The sequence below is a fragment of the Chelon labrosus genome (genome assembly GCF_963514085.1).
Source record: "Chelon labrosus genome assembly, chromosome: 6".
Taxonomy (NCBI): domain Eukaryota; kingdom Metazoa; phylum Chordata; class Actinopteri; order Mugiliformes; family Mugilidae; genus Chelon; species Chelon labrosus.
Genome location: NC_140342.1, coordinates 9872140 through 9886888, shown reverse-complemented (window position 1 = coordinate 9886888; position 14749 = coordinate 9872140). Strand labels below are relative to the sequence as shown.

The window sequence follows — 14749 nt, the reverse complement described above, 5'->3', positions numbered from 1 at the left end:
GTTTACTATGAGTTATTATCTTTACTGTATGTTACAGTTGAATGTATACAGGGACAAACCACATTTATACAATAAACTCAAAATAAACACAGTCCAAACTTCATCAGAACTAATCATATGACAAAAGTAGAAATTGCACACTCTTCTCTGAAGAGCCAGGAAAAAAAACACTTGATGTCTCTGTTTTAAAGTCACATTTGAGAAGTTTACAGTGTGTGTTTTCCTTGTTTCAACTTGGATAAGGAGCCAGTGTGAACATATGCTGAACACATAAATGGAAACTTACAATTTGTGACAAATGCACAATAATTGACTCAACTTTCATCTGGGGCAAATACAACAGCAGGTTATATTTTGTAAAGGTGCAAATATTCAGGCTTCAGCAAATTAAGTGAAAATCCTTTGATCAGACACAGAGTAGTATCCCTCCAGCATTACAAGAAAAGTTGGCTAAACAATATGGCTCACTTGGGAAAGACAAGAGCAGAATCTTTGTCTTGTTACCTGATGAAAAGGTCAGGACAATCACAATATGCACACTGTACAAATATACAAGATATGTGGAGCGTTATAAAGAGCTTCACGCTTTACATGCAGCAAACACACTGTGTGTACTCAGCTCTGTTGTCAAAAGCTTGTTAATCCAAACACACATTCCCTCAGTATGATCCAGATGGCCGACCTGCTTAGGCAAATTTGAATGGCAAATTTATAGCAAGGACTGACAGCCGTCCTTAAGTGTAGCCTGCACATTAGTACATTAGTACTAAAGTGTAAATGTACACATACCTGTTCTATAAAATATTGTGCTAACATTGCCACTACAAAAACACAATCACTGCTTATGGTATTCTGTACTGAGCATTGAACTGAGAATATGGCTACAGAATCTGCAGGTCTCTCTGTAAAAAAAAAAAAAATTTGAATTTGCATCCTCTAGTGTGAGTGTTGGCTTCGGCGAACATCCATTCAACTCAACAGTAATTCATCTTCCTGAAACAACTATGTAAACCCGGGGGCTTTCAGAGACACAGTGGAAACACTCACTTCTTTTTAAGGCAAGAAATCATTATTCATCAGGAGAAAACAAACATCTCTATGGGCACTCGTGTCTTTTTCTGTAACACAGCCCCTAACAAACCCTGAATCGATAATTCAGTCTAAGCCACAAATACAATGCAGCGTCACTGTGACAGAAATCACATAAGAAGAACATTTAACAGACCACTGTCATTACCTCAGTTAAAACTAAAAAATGGATGGAGCAAGAGCCCCAAATCATGCCACAGAACATGCATATCTCGGAGACTGTCTGAATTACTGCGAATGTAAACTCTTAAATGGGAGCAGAGGAGCAGTGGCCCTATCCGTCTTAAAAGAAAACTGTGAATGTAATCCAAAGGGACTGCGGAATAAGGAGGTAGACATACGGAGTTTTCAAGACCACAAATACTAAAAACTCTGAGGCAGAGATGTGGTTTCTTGGAAGGAAAGGAAACGCTGTGAAATCAGTAGTTAAACTGAGAGTAAAAGGTTTTTGGTTAAGGAGGAAATCTGGAGTGAAATGCAAACCTTAAGACCAGCGTGACAGCTGTGGTCTAAAATCTATCGAATCGTGCGTGCTTCAGTGCCAGGTTCTGGAAACATAAATCCCACATCGATGTGTGCATTTTTGTTTTAGTCGGTCAGTCTCTACTGGGCATACATTGATAGCACAGCAATTTATGCATCATCATTCTGCTCCCTGCGGTCTGTTCTGGCGATTTTCCGCGGTGGCGCCGTGTTCTCCCCCTCTGCTTGTTCTTGTTCTCGCTTTTTAGTTGCATTCTGATGTAGTAAGAAAGAAAGACACTTTATCAAACAAGGAACCACAACGTTTAAGATTTCTACTTATAGGCATCAACTTTCTCCTCCATTGGGTGAGCCGTCTTTAAAATTACCTTTTTGTCGCACTGTTGATGAAGATATCGCAGTAGGATGTTTGTCTTCTCTGTGACTATGACTGAAGAGAAACAAAGGCTGATTGAATCATTAAAAAACACAAAGGTAAGGGGCACAAACGTAAGAATGTAACTTAAATCCTCAACGTCAATCAAAGTTCCCACACCGATTAATAACATATTATTTAACTAGATTATACTCTACTTACTCTGCTCTGATGGATATTCTCGAGTTGGCAGATACACCGAGGGTCTGCGGTTCTAAGACAGTATAGAAAACAAATCATCACACTCAGTTGCCAGTTCATTAGGTACACTAGCGAATGCTTTCTAATATAAATCTAATATATCATTTCTAATTGAACTAAATCTCAGCTTCATGAAGGTTATGGTATTCACCACTTGTTTAAAAACTGAGCGAGCTGTTTGAGGCTGTGGTTTGTAGTACTATTAAACTGTATTATTTGTACTGACACGTTTCTTTGTTGTTTCATTCAATCCAGTTTAACAGCACACAAACTACATGCTCCAGAATGATCACAACGTTGAATTACCACCTCTGATGCTTTTTAGACAAGGAGGCTTCTGTTTGTAGTACCTCTTAGTTTAAGACACAAAGCATCTTGAGCATTTTGAGAAAAGACAGCTATGACTTACTGATGCTTTACACACGGAGTCTGAATGGAACCTGCTGAAGTTGTTTTTGTTGTACACGGGCAGCCCCTTCAGGAACTCTACCTGTGAACGAAACAGTAAAATAAGAACAGCTATTGTTGCAACACACGTAATAACGCCCCGGCTGGTAAAGTAAACACATGGCATGAGCAGCCAGTATAAACAAGCCCTACCCATTAGGTTCATCTTGATAACGCGTTAGTAATGTGGTATTAAGTGACAGAGAGCACTAATAAAACAAGCTAAAAAAAAACAACAACAGCTATTTAACTTGAAACTTTAATTAAAGGAATCAACAAAGAACCCGTTATGAACCTACCTTCTCCATTTCTGTCCGAGTCACGCTCCTTTTCGTTAACTACCGGTAGCTAAGCACCGTGAAACGAGCAGATGCTACTGTTTCTGCTAGCTAGCTAATAAGCCTTGTTGTCGCAGCCAAGATACCGGCTTGTTTATCGGCTCGACGGCCTCTTGACGCTGCTACAAAATGCGAACGACGTGCGATATGATCACATCACGTCTCTCTAATCAACCGGATAAATAACCACTCTTGTAATTACGCAGAAATTTCGAAGGTGAGCGTCCTCTCGGTGGCTAACTTGCTACTACTTCACAACTCCATTTTTGTTGTTTGTCTGTCTGGGGGCGGTTACCTTCGTATATCTCGCGTTTCTGATTGGTTGAAGGACTGTAGGCGCTTGGAGAGATGGCAAGGGCAGGACGCTGATTGGCTACAACAGGTTTACGTAACCGACCAATTCCCCCCAACGTGAGGCGGGTTGTAGCGTGAAGCCTCGTGAAAACAACGCTCGGACCTTCTACTGTGTCCATAAAGTAGGTACTTTGGATTCTCTACTGTCGTTGTCACTGTTATCAGTGGGGACATGAGCAGAAGTTACGTGCAGACTTGACACCTCTATATAAAAGTAATTAACGATTTAGCTGTTCACTAGTGTATTTTATCCAACATTAATCCTAAAATTTGTTTTCCATGCAGAGCAGAAATTAATTACACAAGGTTATTAGGATGTGGAAACAGAGCAGTTATATGAATGAAAATATTAAAGATTACTTTTAACTCATGCTGAACCACCGAACTGCTGTGTTACTGTTTCTGCATAATAATCTCAATTTTAGTCAAAACTTTTCATTTTTTTCTAACATTTTCTTGGATTATAAATGAAAGGCTGCAGGTGGATCTTTATGTTGACCTTCCTAATATAAATCATAACCACATAGACCTTCTCTCTACACTGTGTGACAAAGTAATCACAAATGGTAGTGGGCATTATTTGTTTGTCCACAAACTCTCTCTGGGATTTTTCATTGAAAGTCTTGTAATTTCTTTTACTGGTGATTGCATTTAAGAACAACCGCACTGATACTGCAAAATCCTTTCATTAGAGAAATTTTATTTTTGAAATAAATGATTTCACACTGATGAAACACATACATCTGCTGACATTTAATGATTTGGATTAAAACTTTATGGTGGGTGGGTGAAACTACCAGGCCTCATTTCTGCTCAAGACAAAATGCATCTCATCTGCCAAAGGCCACTTTTCTTTCTCCCCTCAGTATTAATAGTCTGGGCCTGCCAAACCCAAACCACACCCAGTATCACCATTAACCCAATGCACAAGTTCTTTGCTACACACTGAGGACCTCCAACATTTCTGAACCAATGTCTGTTTCTTGAAAGTCTTGTTTTCCCAACAGGAACGTTCAGTGTGACAGCGATTTCCGTCCCTTTAACATGCGACGTAGAATCACTTCGATGCCTCCTTGTGTGCTGAGCCTCTTGATCCAGCCGTGGGTTCTTTTGCGTTTTATGTTCTTGGGCTGATACTCATTGCCTCTTTTCCTGGTCCGTACCTGCTGGTATTGCCAGGGAAGCTGCTGGAACACTCCCGAACCCTCAGCTTGTGAAGAAAGCACGCATGGCGATCTGGAAATCCCAGGTCTTTCAGCAGCTCTGGGCACCATCCAGTTGCTGAATGACCTAAGGTGAGTGGTGCCACTTACTGGAAGGTTCCCCGTAGCAATGCTATAGAAAGAGCACAATTTCAGATGCAACAAACAAATGTCATGTCAACATTATGCCAACACACTGCTGTGAGTACACCCAAATTAAGACTATCTATATGAAAAATCTTGTAGTCCTTCATAAACACGAGAAATATGCACACAAACATTGAAAGTAAACTTTAAATTACAACAATGTACAGTAATATAAATTATGCTTAAATAGATTTGGTTTTATTGTGAACATTGTTGATCCCTTACAAGTTGGTCTTAGCATTAGTTTCTGTAAACCTTGTGCTTCTTTCCCTGAGGTTTGAACAGGGACAGATAATATGTGATCGAGTAGTGTAGGGATCACTCTGCTAGCTATCAGCTAATACCTCCTGCACATGTAAATCAGCACTGTTGTTTACATTATCTGCATATTCCCGTTGCGTTAATTCGCTGCCATTAGCCAAAATCATGTTATTTCCACTCATCACAATGTAGCCATCCTACCTGCATTGATAACTAGCCATGCTGCTAACGTAATGCTAAGATAGCTTCACGGTGTTAGCTAACCCAGGGTTATCCGTCCTGTGTGTCTGACATTCAAATACCTGAACTCTCTTACCTACTACGTGTTATTCCACCAAGTCTGGAAAAAGACGACAGTATAATATTCATTTTGAGATATTTAACGACATACAGTTGACATGCGAACAGTGAATGTCACACAGCTCAGCGGCCAGCCTCCCTATAAGAAGCAAAGTCATTGGTTCAGACTTCAGCCAATTGAAATGCTTCTTGCTGGAGGACTCATTTATTGTGTCCCTGACATTGGTCCCTGAGTGGCGCTTTCACCAAGAAAAAAATGTTTAATGCCAAGATTAACGACTGGTTTAGGATTAAAGGTTAAATTATGTCATCTGTCAGACGCTAAACAACCTAAAAAGACACATGTTGGGATGATTTATTTATTTTTTTATTATATTTATTACTTCTGCAATAACATGTAAATATATAATCCCTGTAATTCATGTTTACATTTGCACTTTATTCACTATACTCTTACAGTCATGTTTACATCCTGGACAGTTTTGGATAGTTAATACATTTATAGCATACTTTTTTTCTATTTTGTGTATTCTTTGTATTGTTCTATTTTTTGTTCCTTAAAAGTGTCTTGTACTTACACGTCATGCTGCTCACTTGTGCCTTAAATATGTTAATAATAATGTTTTCTGAATCTGAATCGGAAGCTGAAGTATTTGATCTACCTGATGGAAAACACTTCCGGAGAGGTTCGTTACGTGATATGTTTCATGTAATAACGTGATTACTTGCTGTCAGACTTAAGTTTTGTCAAGTTGTATAGATGCAAAGGCTCCAGGCTCAGAGTCTGAAACCACTGAGGGGCAACAGATAACTTAAATGTATGCCTTTATAATGGACTCACTAAAGAATAGGATATAACAATGAGATAAGTTCTTTATCATGGTACCGTGTTTCAAAATGTGCAAGTGTGTGTTGGTGTAGTTTTCCTTTACCAATACCAAATCATTTTATTTCTTTAACAACAGGGCTTTCAACACTATACTTAACATTTTCTAAGGAATCCAAACAGTGTGGTGTGTCTGTGTAATGGGCCATTGTGATGTCACAGAACTTGGAGTCCATCTCCACCTGAGACCAACTTATCCACCATTATAAGTTATAACGTGATAGCAAGTTATCACGTTATAACATGAAACCTATCCGGTTGTACTTATCGATAAAATGTGAAACTTATCCATTTTTTTCTGAAGTGGCAGTAATGCACTTCTGTACATTATAGACCTTTTCAGACACACATTCACCTGCCAGTTCATTAGGTAAATTAGTGAAATGTATTCTAATATAAGAATCCTGCACTAAATCTTGGCTTCATGAAGGTTATGATATTTATCATGTATTCAAAATAACTGAGAGCTGTTGATTTAACTTAGTTTTAATTCTGGTGGCTATGGTTGTACTATATATTTTTTTCTATTATTTTGACAACCCCATTTTAGTCAGTGGGCTCGGCTATATAACAGAAACACTTTAGTGTTTGATTCAATCCAGTTTAACAGCACCACAGACTGCATCCTCCAAAATGATCGTACAGCTGAATCACCGGCTTTCTACTTTAACACCCCAAGCATATTGAGCATTTTGAGAAAGCTATGACTCACTGATGCTTTACAAACGGAGTCTGAATGGAACCTGCTTAATTTAACACTGACAGTGCCATTAGGAACTCTCCTGCAAACAGTAAAACAGGAACATATTGATTAGTCCGTTTCAACATGAACTGAACATGATAACAGTGATGAAGGGGAATTTAGTGCAGGACTCTTATATTAGAAAGCATTCATATTCACTAGTGTAGCTAATGTTTTGGCAAGTAAGTGCATTGACCTGTCATAGTATTAATGATGGTTCAGTTCCATTAACGGTATAAATAAGCCACGGCACTACCAGCAATAACAAGCAGGCCAAATGGAATGCTATTGCACATACAGTATTTGCATAGTACTTTAAGCAGTGTGTAATTACTGCACAGTATGCTTCAGTTGTTTAACCATTCAAAATGAAAATAGCTGCCTGAGTGTCTGCTGTGTCTGTTGGAACTGTCATTTTTCTATCCATCAAAATCCTTACAAACAGCAAAGTGTTCAATTGTTCTTTGATTTTTGACAAATGTTACTATATACTATAATGTAATATAATATACCATCTCCTACCTCTGCACTGAGATGCACACAATAGTTTGGACACATTATTTATATTATGAGGATTTAAATGATGTGCATGTTGACAAGATAGGTAAGTCTGGGCAATCTGCAGATATCTGTGTCAGTACTTGTAGTTCAGACATTTGAATGTCAGTATGGAGACTATGTGAACGTGAGGCGTTAGAATATGAAGCCTCCTGTTTTGGAATGATGGTTGTCATTTGATGATCAGTCGATGCAGCTGCTCCTCTACTATTAAAACAATGCAAGATTGAGCTACATTTGAAAGCTGTTTGATTGCCAATAATAAAATAGTCCTTTCATGTTGACATGTTAATTGGCCCAACTGATTTTATAATGCTGGTATTTCTCATCAGACTGCTAAACAGTAACCGAAAGTTGGCTCCTAGACTGTCCACCCCATGAACGTCATGTAGGCTGTTCAGTGACTGGCACTAGGCAGAACCAGCAGCTCCAGTGAGCTGATGAGGGTTCTAACAGAGGGGGGCAACACTTCTTCATCTATTGGATTAAAAACCAAAGGTCACTTTTCCCTTGAGAGGAGCCGCAGCTGCAACAACGCGCGTCCATGTGTCAGTGATGCTGTTGAGATGGTCTAAAATCCAAATTTGAAATGGGGTCACACATGCATGTCTGATCACGGTCATGTCTCAGCCTGTCCAGATGATTAGCTGGACCATCATTTCATGTTTGTGTCACTCTCTCTGGCCGCAGGCACGGACAGGCACGCACGCGTTTTGCTTCTCTGCCAGCCTTAGCAACAAGGAAACGCGCGTCTCCCATTGGCCTCCTCCCGGTCTGAGCTGTCTTCTATTCGCCCTCCTCGCTGCCACTCAGCGGAGAAAATGCCCGAAGTTTTACTGTGGCTGCTGCGGATTCAAGGGCAGTAGGGCTGGGTAGGGTTTGGCCTGGATGCGCAGTGGATGCTGTAAGGACAAAAACACATTTGTTTGTTATCGTAATGGGTATCTTATTCAAACGCAATTGGCACACTTTTACGCATGCACGCTTTATCTCCAGCTCAAGCCCCTCTGTGTCCTGCAACGGCAGTGTAATGAGGCTAATCGGCAGCTTTTACTCTTTTGCAGCATCTCTAGCGTAGACAAATTGTTGCGCCAAATGCTACGTTTTTCTCAGTTCAGTATCTTCGGCCCTTGACTGTCTGTCTTCTGGTGCAGGTTTCATCATCACCCCTATCACCAGTAATCCTGCCGGTAAGGAGTCGATTTTTATTGCATTATATCGTCTAGTTAGATGTTGTTTACTGTGCTGCATATTGTCATCAGCGTCAATAAAGGGCTGCACGGTGATTGCATGTGTTTGTCCTGTGACAGCGCAAAAATAATACATTATCAATAATATACGCACTATAGCGCAAAAGACAGACACAGATTTAGATCTTTTGCAAAAATACAGTTTTAAAAAACGATGTTGTTATGCAACGCAGTTAATTGCACACTTGCAAATATGTTCCTATTTCTATAAATATATATGTATATATATATAAAATATGCGAGCATAAAGCCGTATGCAAGTTAAATAAAATATACAGCCTGTATTGCGGTTTGTGTCTTGATGTTTTGAAGTCACGTGCATGAAAAACCAGCTAGACCCCTTGACATTTACGCAATTGGCAGAAAGTAGGCTATAATATTCTCAGTTTGGTAAAATACGCATTTCACGTGAAGCCCATGTCAGACTGCGCCGTACTGTAAGTCCTTGTGGAGATACAGCTGCACACAGTGTACCAAATGTGTGTTACTAGAAGACTTGGCAGACATGTCAACCTATATATTCTGCAATGCAGACAAAAACACAAACATGGCTGAGTAGCCTTCAGTCTGTTTGATTATGGATTTCAAAAACCAGTACACCTGCTCTCCACCCATCCCTGTCTGGTTCATATTACTGAGATAGACAGACAGATAGATAGATAGATAGATAGATAGATAGATAGATAGATAGCCTCCGTTCTGCAGGCTGTTGTGTTCTCTTGCTTCTTGTGTTGATGCTCCGTTTCGATGTTTGTGGAAACACATGTCAGCTAGCACTGACTTGGGTCCATGCTGTAACTAGATAACACTTGATGCACTGACCTTCAGACCATCCTGCTACCAACAACAATGTGCACACGCACACAGATGCATGCACACGTGAGCCCTCCTGTGCAAGTCTTTTTCAGTAATTTACCTTAGCTGTGCTCCTTAACATCGTTTACTTTGTTTTTAACCAAATGCACAGTGACAGTATTTGAATGATAGGTACCCGAAGAATGTAAATTTGCATTTGAGGAGATTAGAAGAACAGATTTGTTTCGGTATATACACCTCATTTGACTTAATGATAGAGAAGAGTTTTACTGTCAAACAGGGAATCCACCCATCCACAGGGACAATCAATGAACATGAATAGTTGCATAGTTGCATGATATAAACTACATGTTACATAAAATATAGTGCGCAGTAGTGTCTGGCCTGTAGGCTGTAATGTGCATCTGTGCTCAGTTTCACTGTCTCTTTAACCAGGAAACAATAAAGCATTGCTATATACTCTAGATGTGACAGTCTGCGCTCTGTTTCCTGGAGATAACCAGCCTGTGTTGGTGTCAAAAGTGAAAACTAATAACGCTGTGTTTGCACTGCACTGCGACTAGATCGGAGCAGGAACATTCTATTTTTCTCTCATCTCCACTGGAAACACTGAAAAAAATACAGTGTGGAAATGTGCTGTCTTACTGTCACAACATGTACAGCTTGCAGACATGGACACAGTCATGCCTTATGACCGGTGTTTTCTATTTATAAATGTCCTGACTCTGACCACGTGAAAAGGAAGAGTTATTAATAGCAAACATTTAAGCTGGATTGTGACTGGTCAGTCTTTAATGACATTGAAGCTCTTGTGCGCAACCAGTATTGTTTTCGTGGCGTTTGCTTAAGAAGGTGGGCTCTCTGAATGTTGAGCTGCTGTGTCACACAGGTGAGTGTGTTAGTAGAGCTGTACAGCAGCTATTGGAACTAATATGCCTGGTATTAAGCTGAACGCATCCTTGTTCCTGTTGTGTTTCACTCAACACTGGCTGTGAACTGATGAAATGATAAAGAAAACCATTTCATTGTAACTCTGTTGCTAGGAAACAGCTTGGGTCCAATTATGCAGGAATCAAGCTGGGCCCACTTACTGTTAGTTGAGCAGCTCACATTGGCAAACACTGCGACTGAACCCATTTTTACTGCGTAATATGTTTGAAACTATGAGAAGAAAAATAAATGAGTGGTGAAAAATAAGATAACCCCTATAGTGTCCACACACATCTGTTTTATATTTGCTTTCAAATAAAGCACTCTTGTGATGATCCCTTTTTATCTGTGTGATGTTGTTTATGCAGGGAAGCGCCATGCTGACCAGTATCACAGAGGGAATACTGTGCTGTCTGACTGGGAAGGCTGCCAGTCTGGTTTTGCCTCTGGAGTCGTCAGAACCCTCTGATGGTTTCGAGTTTGTGGAGGTAAAACCTGGGAGAGTACTGCGAGTACGGCATATCATCCCTGAGCGTCAGCCCATAGAAACCGAAAAGCAGGTTGAAGAAAAGGAGAAGACGGATGCTGACCATGAGGATGACAGCTCTCTAGGGTATCCTAATGATCGCAGTGATGCTGGCAGCAGCGTCCACTGCAAGAGGAAGATTACAGTGTACCGCAACGGCCAGTTGGTGATTGAGAATCTCGGGGATGTTTTGCACTCTGAAATCCTGCAGTGTCAGGATGGGGATTTGGAGCCCTGTAGCACTGTAGAGGTTGAACTGGCAGACTACAAGGAAATGCCCTCTTCTCCAGACCCTAACCCTGTCTCTCCTCCAGTCCCTCCTCCTACTGGAGAACAGAAACCTGCACCGCCTCCTCGCCGCCGCCGCCGCAAGCCCAAGCGCACGGTCCTAATTGACTCAAAGAGGGTGATCTCAAGCTGTAAAGGGACACACTCGGATGTAGCGCTGTTCTTCGTGCATGGAGTGGGAGGCTCTCTGGACATTTGGGGCAGCCAGCTGGACTTCTTCTCTCGGCTGGGCTATGAGGTCATTGCGCCGGACCTTGCAGGGCATGGAGCCAGCACTGCCCCACAGATTGCAGCAGCGTATACCTTTTATGCCCTGGCGGAGGACCTTCGCGCCATCTTTAAGAGATATGCTCGCAAACGCAACATTCTCATTGGCCACTCGTATGGGTGAGTGAGGATTTATGAGATGTCTAAGTGCTATTCGACCGGTGACGATCAAAGTTACTTTGACCAACCTGATTTTAACATGCTCTACCCATTCCATTATATCTTTTCCAGAGTGTCATTTTGCACCTTCCTGGCACATGAATATCCAGATCTGGTCCATAAGGTGGTGATGATAAATGGAGGGGGGCCAACAGCTCTGGAGCCCAGCCTCTGCTCCATCTTCCAGCTGCCATCTTGCGTCCTTCACTGTCTGTCACCTTGTCTGGCCTGGAGCTTCCTCAAGTAAGAAATGCATTTGTATGATGTAAAAAGAGTGACACGCACTGTAATGCATTGTCTGATAGAAGATAAATGGAATTTCAAAACATTTGAGCCAGCCAGTAAACTGTCCTCTCTGTTTCTTACCTTTAGAGCTGGATTTGCCCGTCAGGGTGCCAAAGAAAAGCAGCTGTTGAAGCAGGGCAATGCCTTTAATGTGTCTCCATTTGTCCTGCGAGCCATGATGAGTGGTCAGTACTGGCCTGAGGGGGATGAGGTCTACCATGCAGAGCTCACTGTGCCTATCCTTCTGGTTCACGGCATGTGTGACAAGTTTGTGCCCATGGATGAGGACCAGCGCATGGCAGAGGTATAGAACGACTTCACCTATGGTCTGTTATATTTTTTTAAGTGATTTTTTTTGTAATATTAATTGTAATATTCTTTCCTTTTTGTTTCTGTTTCTAGATCCTCCTGTTTGCATTCCTAAAAGTCATTGAGGAAGGAAGTCACATGGTCATGATGGAGTGTCCTGACACCGTCAACACCCTCCTCCACGAGTTCTTTCTATGGGAGCCTGACATGTCTAGAAAAGACAGCAGCAAGACAGACACAGTTGCTGTCAGTGACACTCTTCACACACTGAGAATCAATAAGTCTGTGGACAAATAACCAACAAGGAGTCTTAGAGCTTTCCACAGAACCAAGCAGAAGGCCTTTTTCGGCAGGTGGCATGTCTTCTTAAGGCTCCCGGGCTGAGGGCTGTTATAAACAGGGCCACATCTTAAGGATGTGGACGACCACTGGTGCTTCAAGATAAAGCAGGAAAGAACATGTGTTCAGAGGAATGGATGCAAATACACAGCCAGTTTCTTCTTCGCTTTTTGATACCGGTTTGTGATCCATCGCACCGTGTTTGCAAAAATGTATGTGGTGACAAAGTAACTACTACACAATGCAAAAGGCATAAAATCCATGAAATGGTGTTGGATTTTCCTCGCGTTTATCTTAAATATTCTGTGAAGTGCTGCAGAGCTTCTGTTCTACCCTTCTAAAATGGTGAGCTTATGGTTGAGTCCATTTTTCGTTGGGAAACCGGCTAAGATGCTACATAATAAACTGAGGATTCAGAGATCTGATTTGCCAGTGACTGGCGGTCACGGACAGCTTTGAACAAAGTTCACGTCTTGATAATAAGGGTTTAATATCAGATACGGACTGGATGCTGGTGGGAAATGGGTTAAGACATTAAATATATGTACATGCAAAATATTAATAAATAACTGCATCACACGCGTACATACAATTATACTGAAGGAGAAACAAAAAAGAAAAATCATTGCAATCACTTGCAATCTGGTCACCTATTAACCTCATTAACTATTCAGCGTATTACACCATCTCAAAGATGAAGACTCACAGGCACATCTAAACTAAAATCGGTTACTAGATTTAAAAATGACAGCAATTTATTTTTCATATACTGAACTCTAATATAAAACCTAATTCAAAAAAGCTATGTGTCAGTGTTAAGCACAATGTAACCAGCTCATCAGTTCATAGTTGCATGGAAATTAAATAACATTCAGTAATAAGAGATTAATGAGAACTGGTTGCCAAAATCGGTTTACCTTCTTGATCCTTCAATACAATATATTATCCTAAGGATACAAAGTACTGAGGCCCTGCATGAGTTCAGAATATGAAAAGATATGAGGGTTGTTTCAGATAGCTGCAATATATTGTCAAATAGAAACATTCCCAGACCCCTCCTCTTAAGTGTTCCTCTCAGTGTGTATTATTTATTTTTATTTATTCCGAAATAACAGCAACTGCCAGAACAAATTGTTGTTGTATTGACCGCTTTAAGCTGTCGCGTCTCAAGCTGATAAATACAAACAAGAGTGTGTTCCTCTACTAATCCGGTCCATCCTGTTTATCTCTTTGTGTCAGCGTGAAAGAACAGCTGCAAAACATTCATTCATGGGTGTTGCTTTGTCTCATAGTGGGACAGTAAGGTGCGAGTAAAAAAGCACAGTCTGATATGCTCCCTGGCAGTGCTTATCTGTTGACTGGATAATTTACTGTTTTGAGTGGTGGAAGGGGGGAATTGTTTGGTTTGAAACTGGATATCCAGTGCTTAAAATCAAATGCGAGTCAGCCGAAGGACAAAGTAAGGGGGACATTTATGCTCGCCATGCTGGTCTGTTAAATATGCATTTTGAAACGACATGACTTGCTTTTATGCAACTGGATAGGGAGAGATAAAGTGGAAATAACCAGACCTGAGACGGCTGACGGCTCTTAAACGTTATATATTCTCTATGGACTTTCCAAAAACCAACAAGTGCTGCTGATGCAATGTACTGTATGTCTCCTTTGGTGTAAAAGGTCAGTAAAACTGTATGGACTACAGGGTGCACATGTACTTCCTACTCCTATATGCTAAGTGTGCATATACAACTCGTCAGTGCTCATATGTGCTATATCTTTTTGTGGCTAACAAAATGTGTTAATGTTATTCTTGCATTTATTCATGGGACTCATAATATATGCACTGCCTGAATGTAGATGCATATAACATTATATAGCCTATGGAAACAGTTGGATTCGGTGTATGAATGTGCCTTTCCTGGCATGAAATAAAACAGATGTTCACAGCTGAAAGGTGTTTGTGCTGGTTTGTTTGCTTGCAGACTGTTTTTCTTCAGAGAGTGCTGGATGCACTAACTTAAGAATTCATCACAAAGTAGAAAATGGAAGATAGCAACAATGACACACACATGTACACACACACACACACACACACACACACACACACACAGGTAGGAGATAGATAGATAGATAGATAGATAGATAGATAGATAGATA

The 14749-nt window shown here is 40.8% G+C and overlaps 2 protein-coding genes across 2 annotated transcripts; one reads left to right on the top strand and one right to left on the bottom strand.

The window, feature by feature from the left end:
• Nucleotides 1–29: 29 nt before the first annotated feature.
• LOC311489206 (DET1- and DDB1-associated protein 1-like) lies at nt 30–3255 on the bottom strand. The gene is made up of 5 exons (XM_084546164.1): nt 2935–3255; nt 2598–2678; nt 2150–2201; nt 1941–2002; nt 30–1827 (listed from the first exon to the last, which is right to left on the bottom strand). The coding sequence occupies exons 1-5, from the start codon at nt 2941–2943 to the stop codon at nt 1723–1725; spliced, it is 309 nt and encodes a 102-aa protein (XP_084402290.1). The 5' UTR covers nt 2944–3255; the 3' UTR covers nt 30–1722.
• A 7202-nt stretch (nt 3256–10457) lies between these two features.
• abhd8a (abhydrolase domain containing 8a) lies at nt 10458–14692 on the top strand. The gene is made up of 4 exons (XM_084547461.1): nt 10458–11620; nt 11732–11902; nt 12032–12248; nt 12347–14692. Exons 1-4 carry the CDS (start codon nt 10773–10775, stop codon nt 12548–12550), a joined length of 1440 nt encoding a protein of 479 aa, XP_084403587.1. The 5' UTR covers nt 10458–10772; the 3' UTR covers nt 12551–14692.
• The last annotated feature ends 57 nt before the right edge of the window (nt 14693–14749 follow it).